Below are 22,259 nucleotides of genomic sequence, written 5' to 3'. Positions count from 1 at the left end.
TGACCGTAGTGAAGCGGAACGGCGTTAAATCCGGCTGCTCTCCGGGTGGGAAGCGCTTCATGAAGTGGACGTCCTGCTGGTTGGGAAGTGTTTGGGGACCACGTCGAGGGCGCCCTCTTTTGGTAAAGCCCACATACCAGCCATTATAGCGCGCTGACATTAGTGCTGTGTAGTTGTTTTCCAGAACCATCTCGATGAAGACGCAGTCTGCACTACGATTGCTGGCTTTCTAGGGACACAGAAAAGTCCATGTGCACACACAGAGACAAATGTGTTAGTTTGATCACAAACATTACATGATTGATGCATTTATTAAAGACCCCAAGCATGGACTAATAGTCACAAATGTGTAGGCTGAGATACACGATAAAGTCTTTAAAATAGGACACAAAGTACTGTGTTAACATTAAGAACATTTACATATTGATTTTTCACAGGTGATTTACCAATATTTTGAATTACACATTACATTGTGTTTCAAGGTTATACAGAATGTCTTTAAACTGTTATTATACATATTTTTTTTTTCTTACAGTGCTTTTTTTGTTACGTCTGTTGTATTGACAAAGTTGCTGGTTATGAAACTTTTTAGTGTACAAAAACGGATTGCTAATATATTTTAATAATTAAAATGATAATAATCAAATTCCTTAATTTCACAGGTTTCAAATAAGAATTTTAAGTAATTCATAACTACATGATTTTAAGTTTTTTTTTTAATGTAATTATTACTCTTTGCTAATGTTTTATTATTTTAATAATAATAACAACATTTTATAACTCCACAAGTTTTAGTAATTTTCCAGTCCATTTACTATTGTATTTCAATTTTTTTACTCAAAACGGCAATTTTTCAGCAAATTATTTTAGCACTTGCCATGACTAGAAAATGAATAAGCATTATAAAAATGTCCATGACTCTTCCAGCTTTACAAATCACACTTTTAAAATTCACACATACATTAAATAAATAGGAATTAGTTGAACTGTTTTACTTCATTTTAAAGCATTTGATAAAATATTGTTGCCAAGAGCCACATTGTGTATTATTTTAATGTGATAGACCACCTAACAATGAGAAATCTGCATCTTTTATCCCCCCTCGTGTTATTTCTAGACCTGTATGACTGACTGACTTCTGTGCAACACAAAAACACGTATTTTGAAGGATGCTGGTAACCAAATAGCTTCGGTTCTATTGGCTCCCACATCATTTCTGTCCATATTCTGGAACTCAGCACTGGTTGGTACCACCCATTCTTCAAAATATCTAAATATGTTCCACAAAATACAGAAATTGCTATTGCTATTCTTCTGTATTTATGTCCTGCTTCAACTTTGTTTTAATAGGTGATACAGGAAAGAAAGAAAGTGAAAGAAGTCAGCAGTGAAGTTCACCTTGCCTATGAGTTTCCCTCTGCGGTTCATACACAGGTAATGATTGGTTTCCTTCCCTCGGATTTGCACCTGGCTGCCGAAGGTGTCTGCCTCCACTACGAGCTGGGCTTATGAAGAGAGAGGAGAGAGACGGACAGACGTTACTAAAATATCACCATGAGTTCTGGTTTTGTATTGACGTAAATGATGGTTTAAAGCCAAATGAAGCTCTATATAAATGACATCAGCAGTTGACAGAGCTAGACAGCCATCACACTCATGTGGCTATGAATTAATCACTAGTGTACTGCTTACTGTATTATTGTATGTACTGTGTTCTGCCTAAGTGCCTATGACATTTCTAGTACTTCTGCTGTAACGACTTCTGGTAATATATTAAAATAATTTCAGTTCATAATTCCGTTTTTCAAGACTTTTTCAGTAGTTCATGTTTATCATTATTGTAGTTATTAGCTCAGAATTACAATTTCTACCTGATCATATTTTTAACGCTTGATAGAACTATACAAATTTATGAATATTTCCTGGACTTTTTTTTTTTTTTTTTATGTTTTATTAATCTTCATGAATTTTCCAGGTCTAGAATCACAATTTGTCAATTCCCGCATAAGTTCAGGACTGTAGAAATGCTGGCCCTTATGTAAAGTTTAAGTTGTTGAGGGAACAAAATAAACAGAAATATGATTTTCAGTTGTTTTACTTAACTTGTAATCATATTTTGATCAAATATATAAAATGTATATGTGCTACATTTTTGTCATTTTTTTTTTAATTTGGCATCCAAATAGCAAGTAAATATGACTTCTTTTTTATATCCAAATTTCTATATGTAAAATATGTACTAAATGTATTAATTTTCCCCAATCAAACAATGAGCCTTATTTCCGGTTCATTCTTCATCTTGAAAATGGAAGGTGGAAAGGAGTGCATTGCATTGTGGGATACATTTTGGCAATGGTGGGTGAACCAGATTTATAATATGCATCATACATAAAAAAGCCTTCAGATATGGTTTACTGTCAGCATTCAGTGAGGTCATTCAGCCTGTGTGTGTGTGTTTCAGGATATGGCAGTTGAAGCTCTGAAATGGCTCTTGCGTGACCTTTATGAGCGCAGGGGTCACCAGAGATCAATGACCTCTTTGTCGTCCTCCAATCTCTCCTCATCAGACATCCCTCACTGTGTAAATACATTCATCCTCACCCCCTTCCCATCTCCCCGTCTGTCTCTTCCCTTTATATTCTGATGAGGAGAGTCGACCACAAAACCTCATGCTCTCTGGAAGCTTTCAATAATACTTTCACAATAAAGAATGACAGAATTATGAGGGTGAATCTCCAATGTTCATGTCCAGGTCAAATGTTCTTGCAGGAAATGAGTAAGAAATGATATCTCATACAAATGAAACAAAATCAGTTTAGGACCATTAAGATCTTCAGAATTCTAATGTTATATGTATGAGAATTAAGGACATATTCTCATTCAGTTGCATTCTGACATATTAGTTTTGTATTTCCCATTGTCATTTTAATTTTAGTTAAACTTTTAGTAATTTGTGTATTTTTTTATTGTTGTTGTTTTATGTCAATATTATATGTTCATTTTTATTAATATCTTAGCTATTTTATAAAATGAAAATGAAAAATTATTCCAAATGATGAATATTTTTTTATTGTTTTCAATTTAGTTTTAATTACTAAAATAACCCCACTATAGTAATAAAAAAAATATAAATAAATATTTTTTTTTTTTTGGGGGGGGGGGGGGGGGATTTGTTGCCCTTTGGATAAACGGATAGGGGGGAGAAAGGAGTAAACAAAGGTAGAGATTATTTTTATCTAAAGCTCAGGGTGGCTGATGGAGACATCTTCATTCATTAATACTCAAAATTCATAATTTTGAAAAGAGAAAATGTGCAATTGTTTGGTAGGTATTGGAACTGGCAATTATGATGATATGGCTAAAACCTATGATATTAGTAGTTTAGTATTACTGCAATGATGTATATCACAATATACTTGTTCTCTTGGAATATCAACAGAATTCACTGACATCTTTTTCTCTCTGTCTGAATCACTGTATTAGCAGTAGCGGCGTCTTTTTCTTCTACTTTTTCTGTTTCCTCTGTGTTTGTGGGTGGTCTTTCTTGAGTGTTTGTGTGTGTGTTGTTGTTACCATATTTGTCTCCGTCCTCTCCTCGGGCGCTGATTTTGCGTCCGAACACCTGGACGTGTTTCCCACTGGTGCGGCTGTAAAGCTGGTACACGCGATGATGTCGCCGGCTCATGGCGTCTCGTGCACGAGTCTGATTCTCCACATGCACGCTGAAATTCACCCCGTCCACTCCAAACACCTGCAGGCAACAGACCACACACATCCAGTCTTTATTTCCCCCTGTATTCTGACATTTTTCTGTAGTGAACTCACTGTGAAAACCATTTCTGAACTCATCACTACCAAAGAATCACTGTGGTTAGCCTAGATTGAATTTATGATGTGTATTGTTAAAGCACATACTTACTTCAGATCAGAAAAGGAGTTTGCAGTGGTTTTTAATGATCTACTGCTGGTCATGTTTAGCCTCCAGAGCTTATACACATATACTAACAGTATTTTTATTTTTATTTTTTTATTTTATGTATTCACGTTTGATATTATCTATATATTTTTTTATTTAAAAAATATTTAGTTTTTATTCTTTTTTATTTTTCTAAAATCAAAAATGTTATATTAACATAAGTTAAAGCACTGGGAACTGACATGGTCAAACAAAGTCGTTAAAAATTGCAACTTATGTTTTTCAATGTAATCAGTTTGTCAGCATCAAGTTTTTGTTATATTAAGTTATATGAAATTTCACGATTGTTTTTAATTTTAAATTAAAATGACTTAAACCTAGTTGATTATACTTTAATATTTATGACAGCAACTGAACTGTTTTTAACATTAACAGATTAATGAAGGCTGTAAAAATGTATTTCTCATGCATTTCTCATACAGTAGTTACGTAGTCTTATTGTAAACTGGTACCACATTAAGTCAGACTATTTTCATGTTGGATTATGAAGATAACATATTTGAAATAACATGAACATACTGAATCATGCACAGTAAGACCAGTAATGTGCAGTGAATGGGTTATTTTGATTTCAGGTTACTCACCTGTAGAGGATTGCACATGACCAGCATCATCTGGATATACCTGAGGAGCCAGAAAGAAAGAGCAATCACGGTCAGGTGTGTGTTACCATGATAACAAAAACAAATCCACCCGGCATCCCAAAGCCCTGCTTGATTGTTCATTATACAAAATAAAAAATAAATTCTCAACAGCAGTCTTATATCAGGCCGAAATGGTTTATACATCCCACCTGAAATGCAGATAGACAGTGAAATGTGAAATTAACAGAGAAAATAAATAGTTGTTTTAATGAAAAACCATGAATTTGGAAGTGTCACATGGAATTCTGGGATTGTCAATTTATGTTTTCACTATAAATTATAAAATGACTTATTCTTTTTTACTTCCAAAAAATATAAATTTAAATGTACAATTAGTACATTAAGCACCATAAAAAAAGAAAAAAGTCAACAAGGATATTACAAAAAACAACAGAAATATCATCGACCAATCAGAATTGGCTGCTGTGTTGGTAACTTAAACAGCACCGATTATGCCCCTTTTTACAAGATACAAAATAAGACTAGGTGTCCCCAGAATGTGTCTGTGAAGTTTCAGCTCAAACTACCCCACAGATCATTTATTATATAATTTTGAAAAAGCCTATTTTGATTTGAAGCAGAAACACACTGTTTTGCGTGTCTGTATTTTTAAATGCAAATAAGCTGCTGGTTCCTGGCCAATGAGATTGTTGTTTGTGCATTAATTCCACCCACTACCGTAAATCCCGGTAGTTCTTGACAGCTGAAGACTTATATAGGAATGGCGTTATTTTGACAGGAAAATACGACAAAGAATATTGTTTAAATAAAGTGCATCAGTTCTCTTTCTCTGCGTGTGTGTGAGAGAAAGCGACGACGATGTGCCTTAACACTAGAGTTTACGGTACATTTAAATACAGGTGCGTTGTGCACAGAGCGACAGAGAGTGAGTTCAGTGTTCGCGAGGGAAAATATATCTGTGCTAAACTTATACTTAGCCTCCAACTAACACACTGGCGAGTAAAATCTGAAAATTTATTAGCCATTGGCTAATATTAGACATCATTTAGTAGCCAGAAGGAAGATTAGATGTAGAGGGTTGCAGTGGCAATTTTTTTTTTAATATGTAAACATATTTGCAATTGCCCAACTTTATAGAAACAGCCTTTGTGCACAGACACATTGTGGGCTACTGGTTCAGGAAGCAGTCCTCCCGTAAAATGCACTGCACACATATACTATTTGGGTTGGACTGGTTTGGAACAGTGTTGTAAATATTACTTTACTACTTTCTAGATGTGTCCTCTTTAGGAAAGCCAAACAAAGCAGTTTCGCTTTCACAACGAAACCTATAGCGAGAAGACTACATCCAGAATCAAAGTTACGCCGCCTTTGCATTAACATTTGGGCAGTGTTATGCAAATCTTCCCAAACAGTGACATAGACATTTGCGGGTGTGTTTAAATGAGGCGTTTTTTAGGAGGGCTTGAATGAGTCTTAATTTTTATAAAGAATATCTCTTTGGGTTTGAGACTTTAGTCTTCATGACTTTAGAGATCTTATCTATGCACGAACAGCTTGTAACACTCCGAGGAGAAAGGAAAACTTGAAATCGCTTCATATGACCCCTTTAAAAGCTCTATAGAGAAGAAAAACAGCGTTTATCATTGAAAGGAGGATGTATTCACACACTGCCAACACACATTTATGTCTAAACACCATGTAAAAGTGTTTTTTGCATAATAGGTGCCCTTTAAAATAAGTCGCAATGAAGCGGATGAAGTAACAGCTCTTTTTTTCTCCGTATTGTGGTGTGCCATCACTCCCTCAGCTACTTGTGTTAGAAACACTTGCACAGTGACAGCAGCAAGTGTTTTCTATTATTTAATACTAATGTAATATAACACAAAATATAGTGTAATTAATGTGCATACATTTAAAAAAAAAATATATATATATATATATATATGAAAAAGCTGGAACGTTAATAACTAGAAACACATCATAACAGTCTGCTCTCTGAAAAACATCCATTTTGGAAAAAGAAAAAACTTCTTAGCATCATTTGTTGATTGAACGTTAAGATGTGGGTGTGGCATTCAGATAAGGGCGGGGTTTCAGCGGATTAAATGACTGGAGTCCTGCATAAGTCACCATGTGTTATTTTTGCTGGAAGATCCAGTTATGACAAGTTATGAACAATCATTCTTCCAGTAGTGTTGGTAAAATGTTCATTAAAAGTTAACTGGTCTTCAATAACGTTCTCAACAGTATCACAAAAAAGTTATTTATTCATTGTTTATGGAATATATATATATATATATATATATATATATATATATATATATATATATATATATATATATATATATATATATAATATTATATTATATTATATTTTAGTTGACTGTTCATTTGTTTATTTTTAATAGGCTACTACTAACTACATTTTCGGAATTTTCAGAAAGTTCAAAAAGTAAAGTTTGCATAATATTTGCTAAGTGAAAAAAAATTAATAAATAAATTGAACATCTCCTTAATGTTTTCTCTAACATTTTCATAACCGAAAAAAATTTAAACGGTTCTAAAACATTTAAAAAACTGTATGTTAAGACAACATTCAGAAATACCGTTTTAATAATTTAAAGGCATAGTTCACCCAAAAATGAAAATGCCCCCATGATTTACTCCTATATCCTCAAGCCATCCTAGGTATATATGATTTTCTTCTTTCAGATGAATCGCCTCACATTAGAATGCAATATCCTGAATCTTCCAAGCTTTTGAGATTTTAATGCCCAAAAAAGTGCATCCATCCATCATAAAAGTACTCCACACAACTCCAGGGGGTTAATAAAGGCCTTCTGAAGTGAAACAATGTGTTTTTGTAATAAGAATATACATATTTAAAACTGTAAACCATAATAGCTTCCATTAGCTGTCGTGCGTGTGTTCAAGAGAGAGTGATGCTCCAGTGTGATGTTGGATGTCTCACTAGGACCAAGTTTTGTTTACAGCAAAGGAAAACTACGTTGAAGAAGTGAATTGTTTAAGCCATGTATTTTATTAGTCTTTAAATGGTGCGTTTGCGTGTATATCTGGGATGCTTCAACAAAGCTCAAGTCACATTCAGCAAAAGAGTTCTTAACAGAGCTTACACTATACACCTATGTCCAACATCATCCACAGGAATAACACTCTCGTGAAAGCGCGTGCAACAGATAGCATAAGCTAGAGATTGTTTTATAACATTTTTAATATGGATATTTTTCTTACAAAAATGCATTGATGCACTTCAAAAAGGCCTTTCTTAACCCCTCGGAGCCATATGGAGTACTTTTATGATGAATGGATACACTTTTTTGGGCTTCAAAATCTTGACCCCCCTTCACTGCCTTGATAAAGCCTGGAAGAGCCAGAACATTATATATATATATATATATATATATATAATTTCATTGCACAAATTATTATACACCTAGGATACCTTGAGGGTGAGTTTTTCGAGAGCTATCCCATTAATAGCAACGTTAACAAAATGTCCTTAGACTCATACTGAATTCAATAATTAAATAACTTTAACTGTCATTTTGCATTATTGACACAGTTGCTTTGATGCAATCTTTTTTGTTTAAAGCGCTATATAAATAAAGGTGACTTGACTCGACTTATATATATATATATATATATATATATATATATATATATATATATATATATATATATATATATTGTTAACTGGCTCAAACTCAAACATTACAAGGTTAAAACATAAAAAAGAAGAAAGAAACATGCACAGATAAATTGGTCATGTATTTAGAAAATAGATTATACAAATTGAATGATGATTCTAAACTACTTCCCCTTGTTTTAATTGCCACATGTTGTTGCAAAAAATGGAAAAACCTGACAACTCACAATTTAATGGAAACTTGGAAGACTGTGGGTGTGAGTAAGATTTTAAGCATATAAGAGCAAGTAGAAGAGGGCAGCGCTGCAGCTGAAAGGCCCACGGTAAACTTCTCCATCACCACAGGCCCTGTTCTGGCAGGGGACTGTGACTTTGAAATCGAACAGACCTGCAGGACGGATCAGTACGTCTGCTCAACATAAGTCAGTGTGAAAAGTCCGATGTTATGACAGCCAACGAGGAGACCACAGGCCCCTATGGGACTAACGCCTGCTGCAGACTCAAACATTAGAAACCAGTAGAGGAACAGATTTTATTTCTGTTCAGAGACGCTTGAAGATGACGTGCACAATTTTTCTGATGTAAAAACACTTCCTCCTATCCCAGGATAATATGCAGAGACAACACTGTGAGACACTTTGTTTTGAGCTCCCCCAAAAAAGCGACGTCTGATCAATCATTTGGCATGAGTTTGGTGCAGCGTTAAAATAAATTGTATCAACATTGAACTAAATTGAGCTGAATAATGACACTATTGTCTTTTGAACACAATGCAGTTTCTTAAATTTCCTCCTTACGAGAAATAAAACTAGACAGAAATGACTCATACAGTCCGTGTATGGAACTATAAAATCATCTCAGATCATTTAATCTTGGATATATTTGATTAATTGGGTTTGTATTGAGATCTTTGACTTCTGCATCAAAGGAGGAACGTCTATAAGTCTCCAGCAAAGATGTCCTTTTTCTTTCATTAATTTCACTGCTGTCTGGGAGATATCACCCCTTATAAACCTACTGTTTCATAGTTGATATTCAAATTTCTAAGCACTCTTTATGATCAATGAGATCAAAACTTTGCAGTTGCACACAGGGGTTTTCAACCCTGGCCTGCAAGGTCCACTTTTCTGCAGAGTTTAGCTCCAACCCTGTCAAACACACCAAGCTCACCAAGGTCTTCGGGATTTCTGTTAGTTACAGACAGGTGAGTTTGATCAAGTTTGGAGCTAAACTCTGTAGGAAAGTGGATCTCGAGGGCCAGAGTTGAGAACCTGAGAAGGGAAAGTTGAGAAGGCATCTATGCCTTTTGTCATCTGATTGATGAAATATGATCATCAGGCTGAGGAACATTTTTCTGTTAATCTCTCAGTCATTACATTTGCATTTAGTCATGTAGCAGACACTTTTAGTTGAACTAATTTACAACTTATCTTTCCCTTCCTGTTTCCTTTCCACACTCTTGGCAAATGTTTCAGGGAAATAGTGTATCAGATCTCTCTTTCTGGGTGGTGTGGGTGTGTTCAGTGTGATGACACTCATTGAGAAGGCGAGAGAGTGGGTGTAAAAACAGCGGAACACATCACTTTCTCCTTATCGTCTCGCCAGTGACCCCGCGACCTCCCCGTGACCGAATGTCTGAAATCATGAGCATGTGGGTGTGTGGACAAGTTTGTTATACTAGTGAGGCCAAAATGCTTTTTGACACTAGTCAGAAATGTCATTGATTATAGTTGACTTTTAAGCAAACTACTAGTATGATTATAAATTGGCTGTAAATTCTTAAAGTTTCCTTAAGGGAGTTTGCATGGCAGTGTGATTGAAAAACTATTTTTGGTTCCAAAAGTGACTTGTTAACAGTTCTTAAAAGAACCAACATGATTCTTAATGTCAAGAACATTAAAATACTATAATGTCAATAACCTTATTTTATTTTTTATTTTTTTACACTATAAAGAACCTGCAATGGAAAGATTCCATGGATGTTTAGGGTTCTTCATTGAAATAACAATGCAAATAAAAAAACATGAATTTTTAAGAATGTAAGTAAATTATTAGTAAGCCATTGGCCTGAGTTTGGCACACAGGCTGTGTGTTTGTCCAGTCAATGGAAGACCAATGGAGTGTTTGGAAACCTTTATTTTTTATTAATAAGTTTGTGATTCAGTTCGGTGATGCAGAAATGAAATGCTTCATCTTTTACCGCATTAGTGTTGTGTGTGAATGCTTATTCAGAAGATGCTTCCAGTAACTCTGACATGATCCATTGCAGAAATGTCCTCTGACACCTGATGTAACAGCGAATCTCTGAGCTCATTCTGTGAGATTCCCAGTCAATGAGGTTTCCTCCGGTTGACATTTAGGATGGGTGAGAATTGCGGCTCTTTTCGACATTAATATTCCGCCAGTCGCGATAAGACGGTAGTTTTTGATTTATTCCGGATGATTCAGCTGCGGGCCGTCGCTTGTTTACATCCCAAAAATTCACCTCGCAAATGAAATCACTGTCGGGGTCAGTGGAGACGCCGAAAACAGAGGAAAACATGCCAGAGGGGAAAAAAGACAGGAATGGAGGAGATATGAAAGGAATTGAGAGTGTTTCTCATCTTGTCATTTTTAATCCCTTGCTCTTTCTCTCCCTTCCTCTCTCTTGTTTCCCTGTCTGGAAATAGAGAATGAATGACTCCCCCACAATGCCTCAGCTATGAAGAGAGAGAGAGAGAGAGAGAGAAGGAAGCATCTAACCAGCTGACAGCTGCAACCAAACACACACACACACACACACTCTTCATCATGTCTGTCAACACACACTTAACATACACATGCACTCATAATGCTTCGCGTTCAATCGTACTGCATCACAATTAAAGGAATGCTACAGGTGCAATGCAAGCTAGTGGACAAGATTATTATAGTTAACTAAAATTAAAACCATTAACAAATTTAATTTGAAATAAAACAAATGTTTACAGAAAGAAAAAAAATTAATAAATATGTATATATATATATATATATATATATATATATATATATATATATATATATATATATATATATATATATATATATATAATTCTCAATTTTATTTACTTTAAAGTAATGTACTAAAAAAAAATAAAACTGAAATAAAAAAATGTATGCAGCTGTATAGAAGTGACATTCCGCCAAGTATGGTGACCCATACTCAGAAATAAGTTAACCCATCCAAAGTGCACACACACAGAACAGTGAACACACACACACACTGTGAACACACACCCAGAGTAGTGGGCAGCCATTTAATGCTGCGGCGCCCGGGGAGCAGTTGGGCGTTCAATGCCTTGCTCAAGGGCACATAAGTCGTGGTATTGAGGGTGGAGAGAGAGCTGTACATGCACTCCCCCCACCCACAATTCCTGCCAGCCCGGGACTCGAACTCACAACCTTTCGATTGGGAGTCCGACTCTCTTACCATTAGGCCACAACTTCAGTGTGACTCTACAATTTTCATAGTCATGAGAATAAAGAAAACTCTTTGAATAAGAAGGCGTGTTAAAACTTTTGGTCTGTACTGTATATATAATGCTAAAATTACACTGCTAATGGAATACTGTTCACCCAAAACTTTTTAATTTACTCACCCTAATGCATATGTTAGTTTTTTTTTGCAGACTATACTATCAAATAAAATAAAATATTCACAATTTCATTTTTTTTAAATTGTTTTATTATTATTATTATTATTATTATTATTGTTTTTTTTTTTTTTTTTTTTTTATTATTATAATTATTATTTTTTTTACAAATGTGTTGTATGCATCTTCTAAACACTCCCTACTTAAACAACAAACCACAGGAACACTCACACACCCTATAATAGCTGCAAAATTTACCCATGGTCCTATGTTCACCACTGCTGTACACTAAAAGGGGTCATATGATGTTGCTAAAAATAATATTATTTGGTGTAATTAAATGTGTTTATGCGGTTTAAGGTTTAAAAAAATCATATTTTCCATATAATGCACATTATTCCTTCTCCTCTATGCTTGACCTTTCAGAAACACATTTTTTACAAAGCTCATCTGTCTAAAAAGCGAGGTGTGCTCTGATTGGCCAGCTATCCAGTGCATTGTGATTGGCCGAATGCCTCAAGCGTGTGACCATACTCGTGGATGACGTGTGTCCCAGCACAACAAGACAAAAACAATAAAACCCATTTTAAACGAGTATCCAGTGATGACATAAATACTAATTATAATGACTTACACAGTCTTATTAGGCGTTGGATTGAGTATTGCACTGTGTAAACATAATTCCATGTGTGCATTTGTGATCAGACAAATGACAAACAACAAGCTCTGCTCTACACTGCTTAAAACTAAATCAGTGGCAGATCCTTTACATATGTATACATGCTTACAGACTGTGAGTCAGAAGTGCCAGACTGTCCTTGCAAATATGGAAAAGGCTCACATTATAGAAACAGACACTGGTTTCATGAGTTTGTCTTGCAGATAATAAAGCGAGAACAATAATATGTGTATTTGGTGTGCTGCCCAGGGCAAGGGCTCCGAGGTCTGCATCAGCCCGAACACTGAACGCTCCCATCCAGAATCGGTCGACGGTGAGGAGTCGCTGGAGGAGGGATGCTGAAGGACTAGAGAGAATGAAGGTAAGGCTGCTATGATTATTTATAGTGGTTCTCTCTTGTGGTGGGTTGGATAGGTGATTACTGATGGTGAATTGGTTGCATTGATTATCTGTGCGTTGTCTCTCGAGGTGGTTGGATGGATGGTGCGGTTATTGAGAGTGAATTGGCCACATTGATTATCTGCATGTCGTCCTGCCTGAAATTTGTTAATAAAATACCATGTTGCAAGCTACTCTCACAGTAAACAGTCCTCGTGCTCCGTAAAATGCGTTGCACAAATATTTGGATTGAATTGTTCTTGAAGGGTGTTGTAAATACAGCTTATCCACTGATTTCTAGTTGTGTCCTCTTTTGGAAGGCCAAACAAAGAAGTTTCGCTCTCACAACGAAAAACACAATTTCTCCACAACATGGAACCGGCAGTAACAGCGAGAATAAAAGTTATGCCTTTTTTCTTGGTGTGAACATTTGGGCGGCATTATGCAAATCTTCCCATATCGTGACATAGACTTGTGGAAGTGTGTTAGAAGGAGTCATTTTAGGGGGGCGTGGTTGACTCTTAACTTTGATAAAGAATATCTCTTTGGGTTTGAGTCTTTTAGTCTTTGCAACTCGACAGATCTTCTGCACCCAGAGCTCGTAACACTCCAAAGAGAAAAGAACTTGAAATCGCATCATTTAACCCCTTTGACTACCCAAACGTGATTTACAGTCATAGTCTGTCTGATGATACTTGTCTGTATTCTGATAAACTACCACAAAATAATAAACCCCTTGGAGGAAGACTGTAAGATGAATGTGCCAGTCTTTAGAGATTGTGTGTAAAAGACATCTGTTATGATGGACTAACCTCTGAGTACTGCTGTAGTTCTACTGTAGTAAGAAGAGTGTTTTTTGAATGTTCCCATTAAGTTATGTTTTCCATGATATGAACATTTTAACCTTTGAACACTCAGGGATTGAATAAAGCATCCAGGTTCATTTTGCATACAGGTTTCGTGAGCCAACCCGCTGAGGCCATTCATGCCATGTGACTAATGAGTGTGGAGCTGCAAAATGACAACACTGATTGGTTGATGACCAGAAGATGCGCATATGGGCTGCGTCTGAAATCATATACTCTCTTAACGGGTAATTCTTCTGAATAAAAAATTACTTTGCAACTGTTAAAAAAAAAAACTATTTGGTACAAATATGTGTAGTAATGTAATTTGGACGTACTACATTTGTCATGTCACTGTCATGTGACAGTTAGTTGCATTGCTTTACTGCTGTTCACAAATCCTCTCCCATGGCCTCATGGGACCATTAGATGTGCACTTCACAATCTCAGCAGAAAAAGTATTTTGCCTACTGTTTTATGAATACTGTGAATTCGAACATACTACTTTGTTTTGCCAACTATATAATAGGAAAGTGTCTGATGTTGGATGCAGCCGTAATCCCAAACCCTGAGCTGTGATGAATAAGTTATTTCATTTTATAGGATATGACCTTACAGTGTAGGCCTATATGATATTTATTTGTTGTTTTTATGCCATGCAAGTTATTCATATCATATCCCTGCAACTCCAGAGTGATTAGGGGAAAAAGTTACTACTTTGGATGGGTTTCACAACCAGATGGTTCAGTTAGTCATATTAACTAGAAAAACCCCTTGATGCTGAATAATCTATAAGCTATTCCAACCAATCCGTTTCTTGGAGATGATCTGCCATTCTGTTCTATCATTTCCTGGCATTCATGCAGCACATAAAACAAGTCATTAAATGCAGGTGTCACCGCACTCTCAAAACATTTTCCTCCATTACTAAACTCCTCCACATCAAGAGAAACAAGATGTAGGAAAATGTAAAATGGGCATCTTCATAACAGATCGAGGCCCTTTTTTCCCCACTCATACTGGCCCAATATGTTCACAAGCATGCATGTTTGTCTGTGTTCTTGGTATCACGTTTACAGTGTAAATAGTGTGAACAGAGACGCTGTGTATCCTGTTGCTAAACGGCATAGACTTCCCCCGTCTGGCTGACACACACCTGTGCTTTGACCCTTTGTACCTGAGTCCCCGAACGGCCACACACCTCGTGCCATAACTGAGCAGATGTGCATGTGTTGACCAGATTCTCATCTGTATTTATGTGTGTGTGCATGTGCTCACATAAACACCTGTGTGTCTTGTTTTTTTGATCCATGCATACCCGTTGTGCTCTGATTTACGCTGTCTGCATTTCTGATGTGAATATATATGAAGCTGTTTATACAAATGAAGATACAATACAGTACTTCTTCCAGTTTCAGTGCTTGTCAAGCAATTTATGTGACCATTAATAAGGCCTTATGAATGTTATTGAGTATATTTAGTGCTTTATGAGCTTTGATGGCATCTATGTGTTTACTATAGACGCTTGTTGTAATTTTGACTGATGTGCATTAGTGTGCATGTGTTTCTCTGAGGTCATGCATGCACAGTGGCTCTGCACACACTGTATGCAGGCTGCAAATTTGCACATGCAAACTGCAAATCTGTGCATGCTGGCCGCAGATCAGCACAAGTTGGCTGCGGATCTGTGCATGTACGGTTGGTGTAACTGCCTAACCCTGGCTGCGCAGGTGAGACTGGCTCTGGGTCCCGTAAGAACTCTCAGCTGTTAAAACAGTAGTGTTTCACAAAGAGAGAGAGAGAGAGAGAGAGAGTGAGTCAGGGGAAAAGGGAAAGAAAATGCAAAAAAAACTACTTCAGCTGCAACCTCGGATTCTCCGTATCCCTCCCAAACCGCAACGAGCCTGCGGTCTGCCAGAGAGAGAGAGAAAGGTGGGGGAAAGGGGAAAGAGAGAGAGAAAGAGAGAAAGAAGGTAGCTGCGAGCTTTACTCTTCTGAGCACTAATGTCAGCGGCCAAAACAAGCAGGGTGATGACATCATCAAACCTGAGACCGAACGATTCCTGAAGGCGTTCATGTGTAGAGTTGAGCGCAGCGAGGTGGAGTCATATCCCAAATCACCCCGCACACCCTTCAAGCACAATTTACACCGCTGGCCAACAATACAGCAGTGCAGGGAAAGGAAGAGAAATGCAGTCAGGACTGAAGGTGCTGCGAGTCGGGTCGATGCTCAAAATTAATGTTCTCTGAAAGATCTACAGGAACAGAAAATCCCGTCTGTGTGCTTCACTCACGTTACATGTCACAGTAAAAGCCTCGGTTTCTACTGCACTCATTCAAGATGACTGTATGTCTTTATATGGGAATATCTTTTCCTAGATTTTCACTCCTGTTAAAGTTCACATGAATAATTTTAAACCTGTTTTGCATCTATCCATCTCCTATTGGTAAAAACCTGTAGGACTTCCTTTGTCACCAGATGTATCAGAAAAACCATTGTGGTTGAGCAGTTTGTGTTTTTATCTCACAATTCCGACTCTTTCCTCTCAAGTTTGTTTAAAATCTCACAATTATTTTTTCTTAGAAATGTGAGATATAAACTCAACATTGTGAGACAAACTCAGAAAAACGTGCAATTCTGACAAGCAAAGTCATAATTGTGAGATATAAACGCATAATTGACTGTCATAATTGCTAGTAAATGTCACATTAATTACATTGTAAACAACTTGATTTTAGCCTTTTGAAGTTGAATGGTTTGTATATGTGGTCAATATTGTAGAGCATATGGTTTGGAAATGTCTGTCCTGGTTGCATTAGTGCACTAATGTCTACTGCTTTTCACTTTGGCCTTGAGCAAATGACTAAACCACATGTGCACCTCTGAGAAATTTTTGAATGAAACATGTCTGATAAATGTCAACCAATGTATCTTCACCTCATCACAAATAAATAACCTCTAAGCGCACCTGACACAGGAAAATAAGACTTCAAGACATCTGCGTCCACTGTCATCTTCTGTTTCACCAGACCCTGAACCACTAATTTAGATTATTATCAGATGAAGTAAATCTGCCTGTAATGAGACCAGCCTTGAGAACAAGTCGGCAAACATGATCTAGTCTCACTTGCACAATTCCTGGCTAATTCTGTACAACTGTCTGAGAATGTAAAAACTCTGTTTGATGTTTTTCTGTCTCTAAACTACAGTTTCCTGTCTGAGAAGGTCACATGCGCTCCGCTCTATCCAGACAGCAGATAAGGTGCCAGCTCCATGCCTGCTACAACAACCAGTCTTGGGTGTTATTATTAGTAATTTGGTGGGACAGGACCAGACAGCCTCTCTGTCTGCCCAGGGGAGCGTCGGGATTCTGGCCAGAGTGGATTATCAGAGGCCCTTTGGTCCCATCCGCAATTTGGGAAAGGAATGATAACCATCTCAAGATGACTGCCATGTGTGCACAACAAAAAAGAAAAGAAAATATGGAGAGTGGCAGACACACCTTTGGAAGTGACCTGTTTTCATTGGACATGGACTTACCTGAGCTGGGTGTGATTGACATCTGTGTCCATGGCAACCCAGAGGGGTGATGTCATGAGGTCATTATATATGCAAGACTTGGAGTTTGTCACGTCAGTGAAGAGTGTGAACACAGACTGCTTTTGATTAAAAATTTACGTATTACAACTTAGGTAACGATTCATTTAAGAGTCATTCTGCATGAGCTCATTCACAAATGACTTACAAGACAGCCACCGTGGAGAGAAAGGCCCACATCGCTTCCTCCGCGTCCGTGTGGCTCCGTGCGCGATTGCGAAACGGCTTTCGGGGTCACAGCTTCACGTCCGTCGGGTTTGTTTAATCCGTTTGAATGGAGAGTCCGCGGATGTTCCCGCTGGCGCGGGTGGACTGCATCTTTTTTCCTTCAATGGGCGGCAAGGGGTCAGCGGGGTGTGAGCGCGCCGCCGACGCCGACACGGATGGTCGCGGTGCACGGTCGGTAAGGGGTAGGAGGCGGGGCGAAGCGCAAGCCTCCGGAGTCTGAGGAACAGGTGAAACGAAGTTCAAACGCGACCCACACCTATTCGTCGTTTCCGCTCATAACAAACTTTTCGAAAGCCAGCAAAAGGTTCGTGCCCAGTGTTTTCCAAGCAGTCCGAGCCTAACTTTTACTGCCGGAAATGTCCTTCCACAGATAACGATTAAAACTCCGTAGAGTGCATCCGCACGCATGAGAGTTCGTGTCAATGCTGATCCGCTTCGGGCGAAATGACGCGCCGCGGGAGGCAGAGCACCTGGACGGGGATGGAGCGGTGAAGACGCATCGGCGGCGAGCTGGACTCCGGGTACCGTGGAGCGTGCTCGGTCATGGCTGCTGCGCCGGAGAGACGGCGGCGCGGTCCAGGTCAGATGATGGGGGGAAAAGTGAAAGCAGAAGGAAAGCGGCACACGCTCGCAGCTCCCTGCACCTGATTTCTCGGACTCAATTCTGGAGCTCCAGCGCAACAGCAGCCAAAACACGGACCGATGACATCACCTCCGAAATGTTTGAAGTGGGAAAGAATGCAATCTGAGTTTTTCTTTATTTTTTTAAAATGAAGAAAGTTTGCAGCTCCCCCCACAACAGCGCAAAAGACTGCCCGAAGAAAGCGCTTCGATCTGTGAGGGTAATCGCGTCCTCTTTTTGCGCATTAAAGCAGGCGATGCGTGCACTGGAAGCAGCGTCCACTTAACCTGCGCCTCCTCCTCTTCCTCAGCCGCTTTCATTCACAAATTCACGTAAACGTTGGATCGAAAACTAACAAAGCTGGAAAGCGTTTGCGCGGCTTGTTTCCTCTCCGCTCGTTTGTCTTCTGAAGCAGAACAAGATTTCAGATCAATCCACCCTCCTTCCCCAGCCCCCCTTCTCTCTCCCTCGCTCCTTTTCCTTTTGCTTTCCACCTCTCTCTCTCTCTTACTTACACACACAAACACACGCATTGGATCCAAACGAGATTACTCAGTCTCTGCGTGATGCCGCCCGAATACAGCTTAAACACTAGCCAATGTCACCGTTCGTAACAAAGGAGCGCGCGCGCACGCGCCAGCGGTCCCACCGGGACGCATCGCGCTCCTGACTCAAGCCCAGGCCTGGTCCCACACTTTAAGAGGGTAGAAATCTGCCACTGGTTCAAGCCCAAATCCCCCACCTCGCGTAAACCGGGACAAGCACAGCGTCTGCCAGAGCGCTTTACGGTGCTTCCAGAAGTTCAGTGCTTTTGATGCATTTTGAGTCTTCGATTCATGACTGTAAAAACTGTAAAACTCAAGAGGGCAGAGTGAAGAGAGACGGTTCGTTTCAAAGCGAGAGGGAGGTATGAAAGCTCACGGTCCGATCCAAAAGGAACATTTCTCAGCACCGCGACAGAACCGCAGACGGTCAGCCAAGCCAACACTCACCCACCCTCTCCGAACCCCGTCCACATCTCTCTCTCTCTCTCACACACACACACACACACACACACACACACACACACACACACATTTTACTTAGCTATCGGGCATACCATGGACATCTGTTGTTTTTTATATAAACCTAAAACAACTAACCATACCCTATACCCTTGAAAAACCAGCATGGGTCTGTTTGCTGGTTTCCCAGCCTGACTGGTTGGAAACCTCTGGAAACGGATTCGCCTGATCATGCAAAGACTGTTTTTATAAGGAGGTACCCAATTAAAACTATATTTGGAACTTTGATTAATTCAGGATGTCTTTTGTCTACTTAACTAACTTATTTGAGCTCAAAGTATGACTAAATATAACCCACGCACACACTCATACACAACATTAGTGCATGTGTGTGAGAGCTTGGAGACAGTTATAAATAGTGGGGCATGAGGGTCAGTGATTGGTACAATCAGGTCATCCCTTTGGTCCCCTCTACCCATTGTAACACACACACACACACACACACACACACACACACACACACATCGACTTTCTGCTCTAAATGCATTCATGTTTGCTTCTTGTTCAACCTCTCCCACCTCTTGAAGTATGTGCCATTGGAAGGAAAGTTGTTTTTCAGAGGAAAAGAGAGGAAAGGAGGGACGGAGAGGAGGAAAGAAGAGGCAGATAAGAACCATTATTAATCCACTTGACATTTAGAGACCGTTTCCCTCCGGTCTTCCAACGTCCGTCACCTCCAACAGCCAGATGCTGTGCTTCCACTAGAGGGCGTCTGTAGGATCTCTGCCCTTGATCTCTGATCTCTGACAACATCAGGTATTCAAGTGCAACAACTAAGTTGCGTTCTCAATAGCATACTATTCTTATTTTTGCATTATATAAAATTATTGTCCATGGTATGCATACTCGGCACAGTATGAAAAACTGAGCATCTTATATGCCTTCATATCAAGTGAAGCAGATGTAATATCAGCTGCATTATAATTGCTATTTTTTTTTTTTTTTTAGCATACTGTTTCAAAATAATATATATTCCCACCATCATGGAAATATAATGTGTGCACTAAATATGCTCTAAAATATTTCATCGGGTAGATGTTCTTGTACCAAGTGAATCTTGCCCATGAACTATAGTGATTGTCTGATTTGTGTGCAAATTTGTCTTTTCGAGTGGCTTCTTTTCAATGAAACTGATTAAAATCGCTCTGAATGATTAATTTGTGAATCCTCATCTGGTAATCACAAATGACTGGAAAGGTCATGGAAAAGCCACATAAATTCACTGGTCAAAAAGTATGAAAACCCTGTGTTAAGTGTATAACTCTTGGATTGTTATTTATTTATTTTATTTTTATTTTTGGCTTTGTTACTATGAATGTTAAGGCTGATTTTTTCAAAGATTGTTTTTCTTTTTGTCCTGTTCCTTTAATTCGTTCAATTGTCTTTCCCCCTCTCCTTCCTTCAGTCCCCGCTCGCTGCTTGTAGCGGCAGTATTGATTGGCCATGTCTTTGCTTTTGCAGCTTTGGGCTATTGATCTTTGGCTGAGGCTCTGCACACACACACACACACACACACACACACAGTCGTGTTGTCTCTGTTTGATATTACTCGCTCTGAGATGGTACGAGAGGAAGAGCTGTGGGTTAATGAGTCTGTCTTGGCGATGTGTTTGGCTGTGAGTTTCTCTGTTTAATGCCTCCTTTCTGTTCTACAATTAACATCAATCACTTCAGCTCAATATATTCTGAGACAGACAAAGACTCGAGACCAGCTGTATGTGTGCGCACATGTGGGCTCTTGGCTTCTCTACCTGCTCACAGAGTCACTGCAATACAAAATGCACACTGATATTAACATGTCAAGCATATTGTAGATTTATATTCGAAATTTAGGCCTAATGTCACCACAGAGAATTGCAAAAATAATAGTTGTTTTCAATCTGATTTCCAGAACACTCCCTCCATCTGCCATTAGTCAGCAAAACAATAGTCCCGCCCCAAATATCCACCATAGGTTGCATCAATCTGAGAGGTCAGCAGGATTACTTACAGATCAGATAGAGGACTCATAACATTATGTTGACTATTTGTGTTTGTGCTTGCCATTTGGAAGTTGCAAGTCAACACTGTATTTGACCCTCAAGCTAAGATTGTTTATTTGGACATTTTGTCTAGTCCATTTTCACTCATTGTCAGAGCCATAAATGTTTGCTGTATCACATGACTTTAGGAAATGTTATATGTTATAATGCATGTGTGAGTAACCAATAATGTTTTGAATTACAAGAAAAAGGAAGAGGTCTGGTAACCATCTTTTGGTCATTCAAATGGTCAAAACAATAGTTCTTAAGTTTGATTTTTGTTTTTGTGACTTAGGAAACGAAAAGTAAACTGTTACACTGCAAGTAAATGCTTTTACACATCACCTGTGGAAATGGTGAAGAATGGAAAAAAGCTTTAATTTCACAATTATATTGATTACATTTAGACTGATTATTTTCACTTTTTAAGCTCCACATCATCTTTCTGGACAATGGTTTCCTCGTCTTATGTTTTTTGAAATGGATATTATGTTGTATGTTTATTGTTCTGATGGTTTTTAGTGGACATAGTCTCACATTTGAAAAAAGGGATGAATCTGCAAAGTCTGACTGATTAAAAACATCCATATGTTGTAAAACTAATCTTATGTTATTTCTTGTGTATTCAAACAGGAGAAACATCTCAGTTTGAACAAACTTTCACGGTCAGGGTCGTAAGATTTTCAGAGGCCAGGATGATGATCATCATGGGTCTGGCCTGGAAATAACAGTCCCCCTGTGGTGAGGTTTGTCCACAGGTTACCAGTAAAGAGCTTTTTAATTCACACAAGGAAACCGCACATGTCTTTTTAAGGATCTGTGGTTGACAGATATGAAACCAGAATGGAAGAATTTGGGCTTCCATTGATGCAAAATGATAACAAACATTCTGGTCTCTCGGTTAACCTGTCTGACCTGAACTTAACTGGATTAAGATCTTTGTGGAGTTGTAGTATTGTTTC

General features: G+C 38.4%; 1 protein-coding gene across 1 annotated transcript in view; it reads right to left on the bottom strand.

The window, feature by feature from the left end:
• Window positions 1-19,681, bottom strand: part of LOC113069546 (fibroblast growth factor 18-like) — a 20,515-nt gene extending 834 nt beyond the window's left edge. Inside the window, exons 1-5 of the mRNA XM_026242687.1 lie at window positions 17,511-19,681; window positions 4,561-4,600; window positions 3,574-3,751; window positions 1,399-1,505; window positions 1-229 (exon numbers count right to left, since the gene is read on the bottom strand). The exon at window positions 1-229 is cut by the window's left edge and continues 834 nt beyond it. Of these exons, the coding sequence (XP_026098472.1) occupies window positions 1-229; window positions 1,399-1,505; window positions 3,574-3,751; window positions 4,561-4,600; window positions 17,511-17,542 (586 nt within the window). The 5' untranslated portion in view covers window positions 17,543-19,681. The remainder of the gene's footprint in view (window positions 230-1,398; window positions 1,506-3,573; window positions 3,752-4,560; window positions 4,601-17,510) is intronic.
• Window positions 19,682-22,259: the final 2,578 nt, after the last annotated feature.

Source organism: Carassius auratus, unplaced genomic scaffold, assembly GCF_003368295.1.
Source record: "Carassius auratus strain Wakin unplaced genomic scaffold, ASM336829v1 scaf_tig00001753, whole genome shotgun sequence".
Classification (NCBI taxonomy): domain Eukaryota; kingdom Metazoa; phylum Chordata; class Actinopteri; order Cypriniformes; family Cyprinidae; genus Carassius; species Carassius auratus.
Note: the sequence above shows the minus strand (reverse complement) of the source record. Positions and strands in the feature narration are given on the sequence as shown.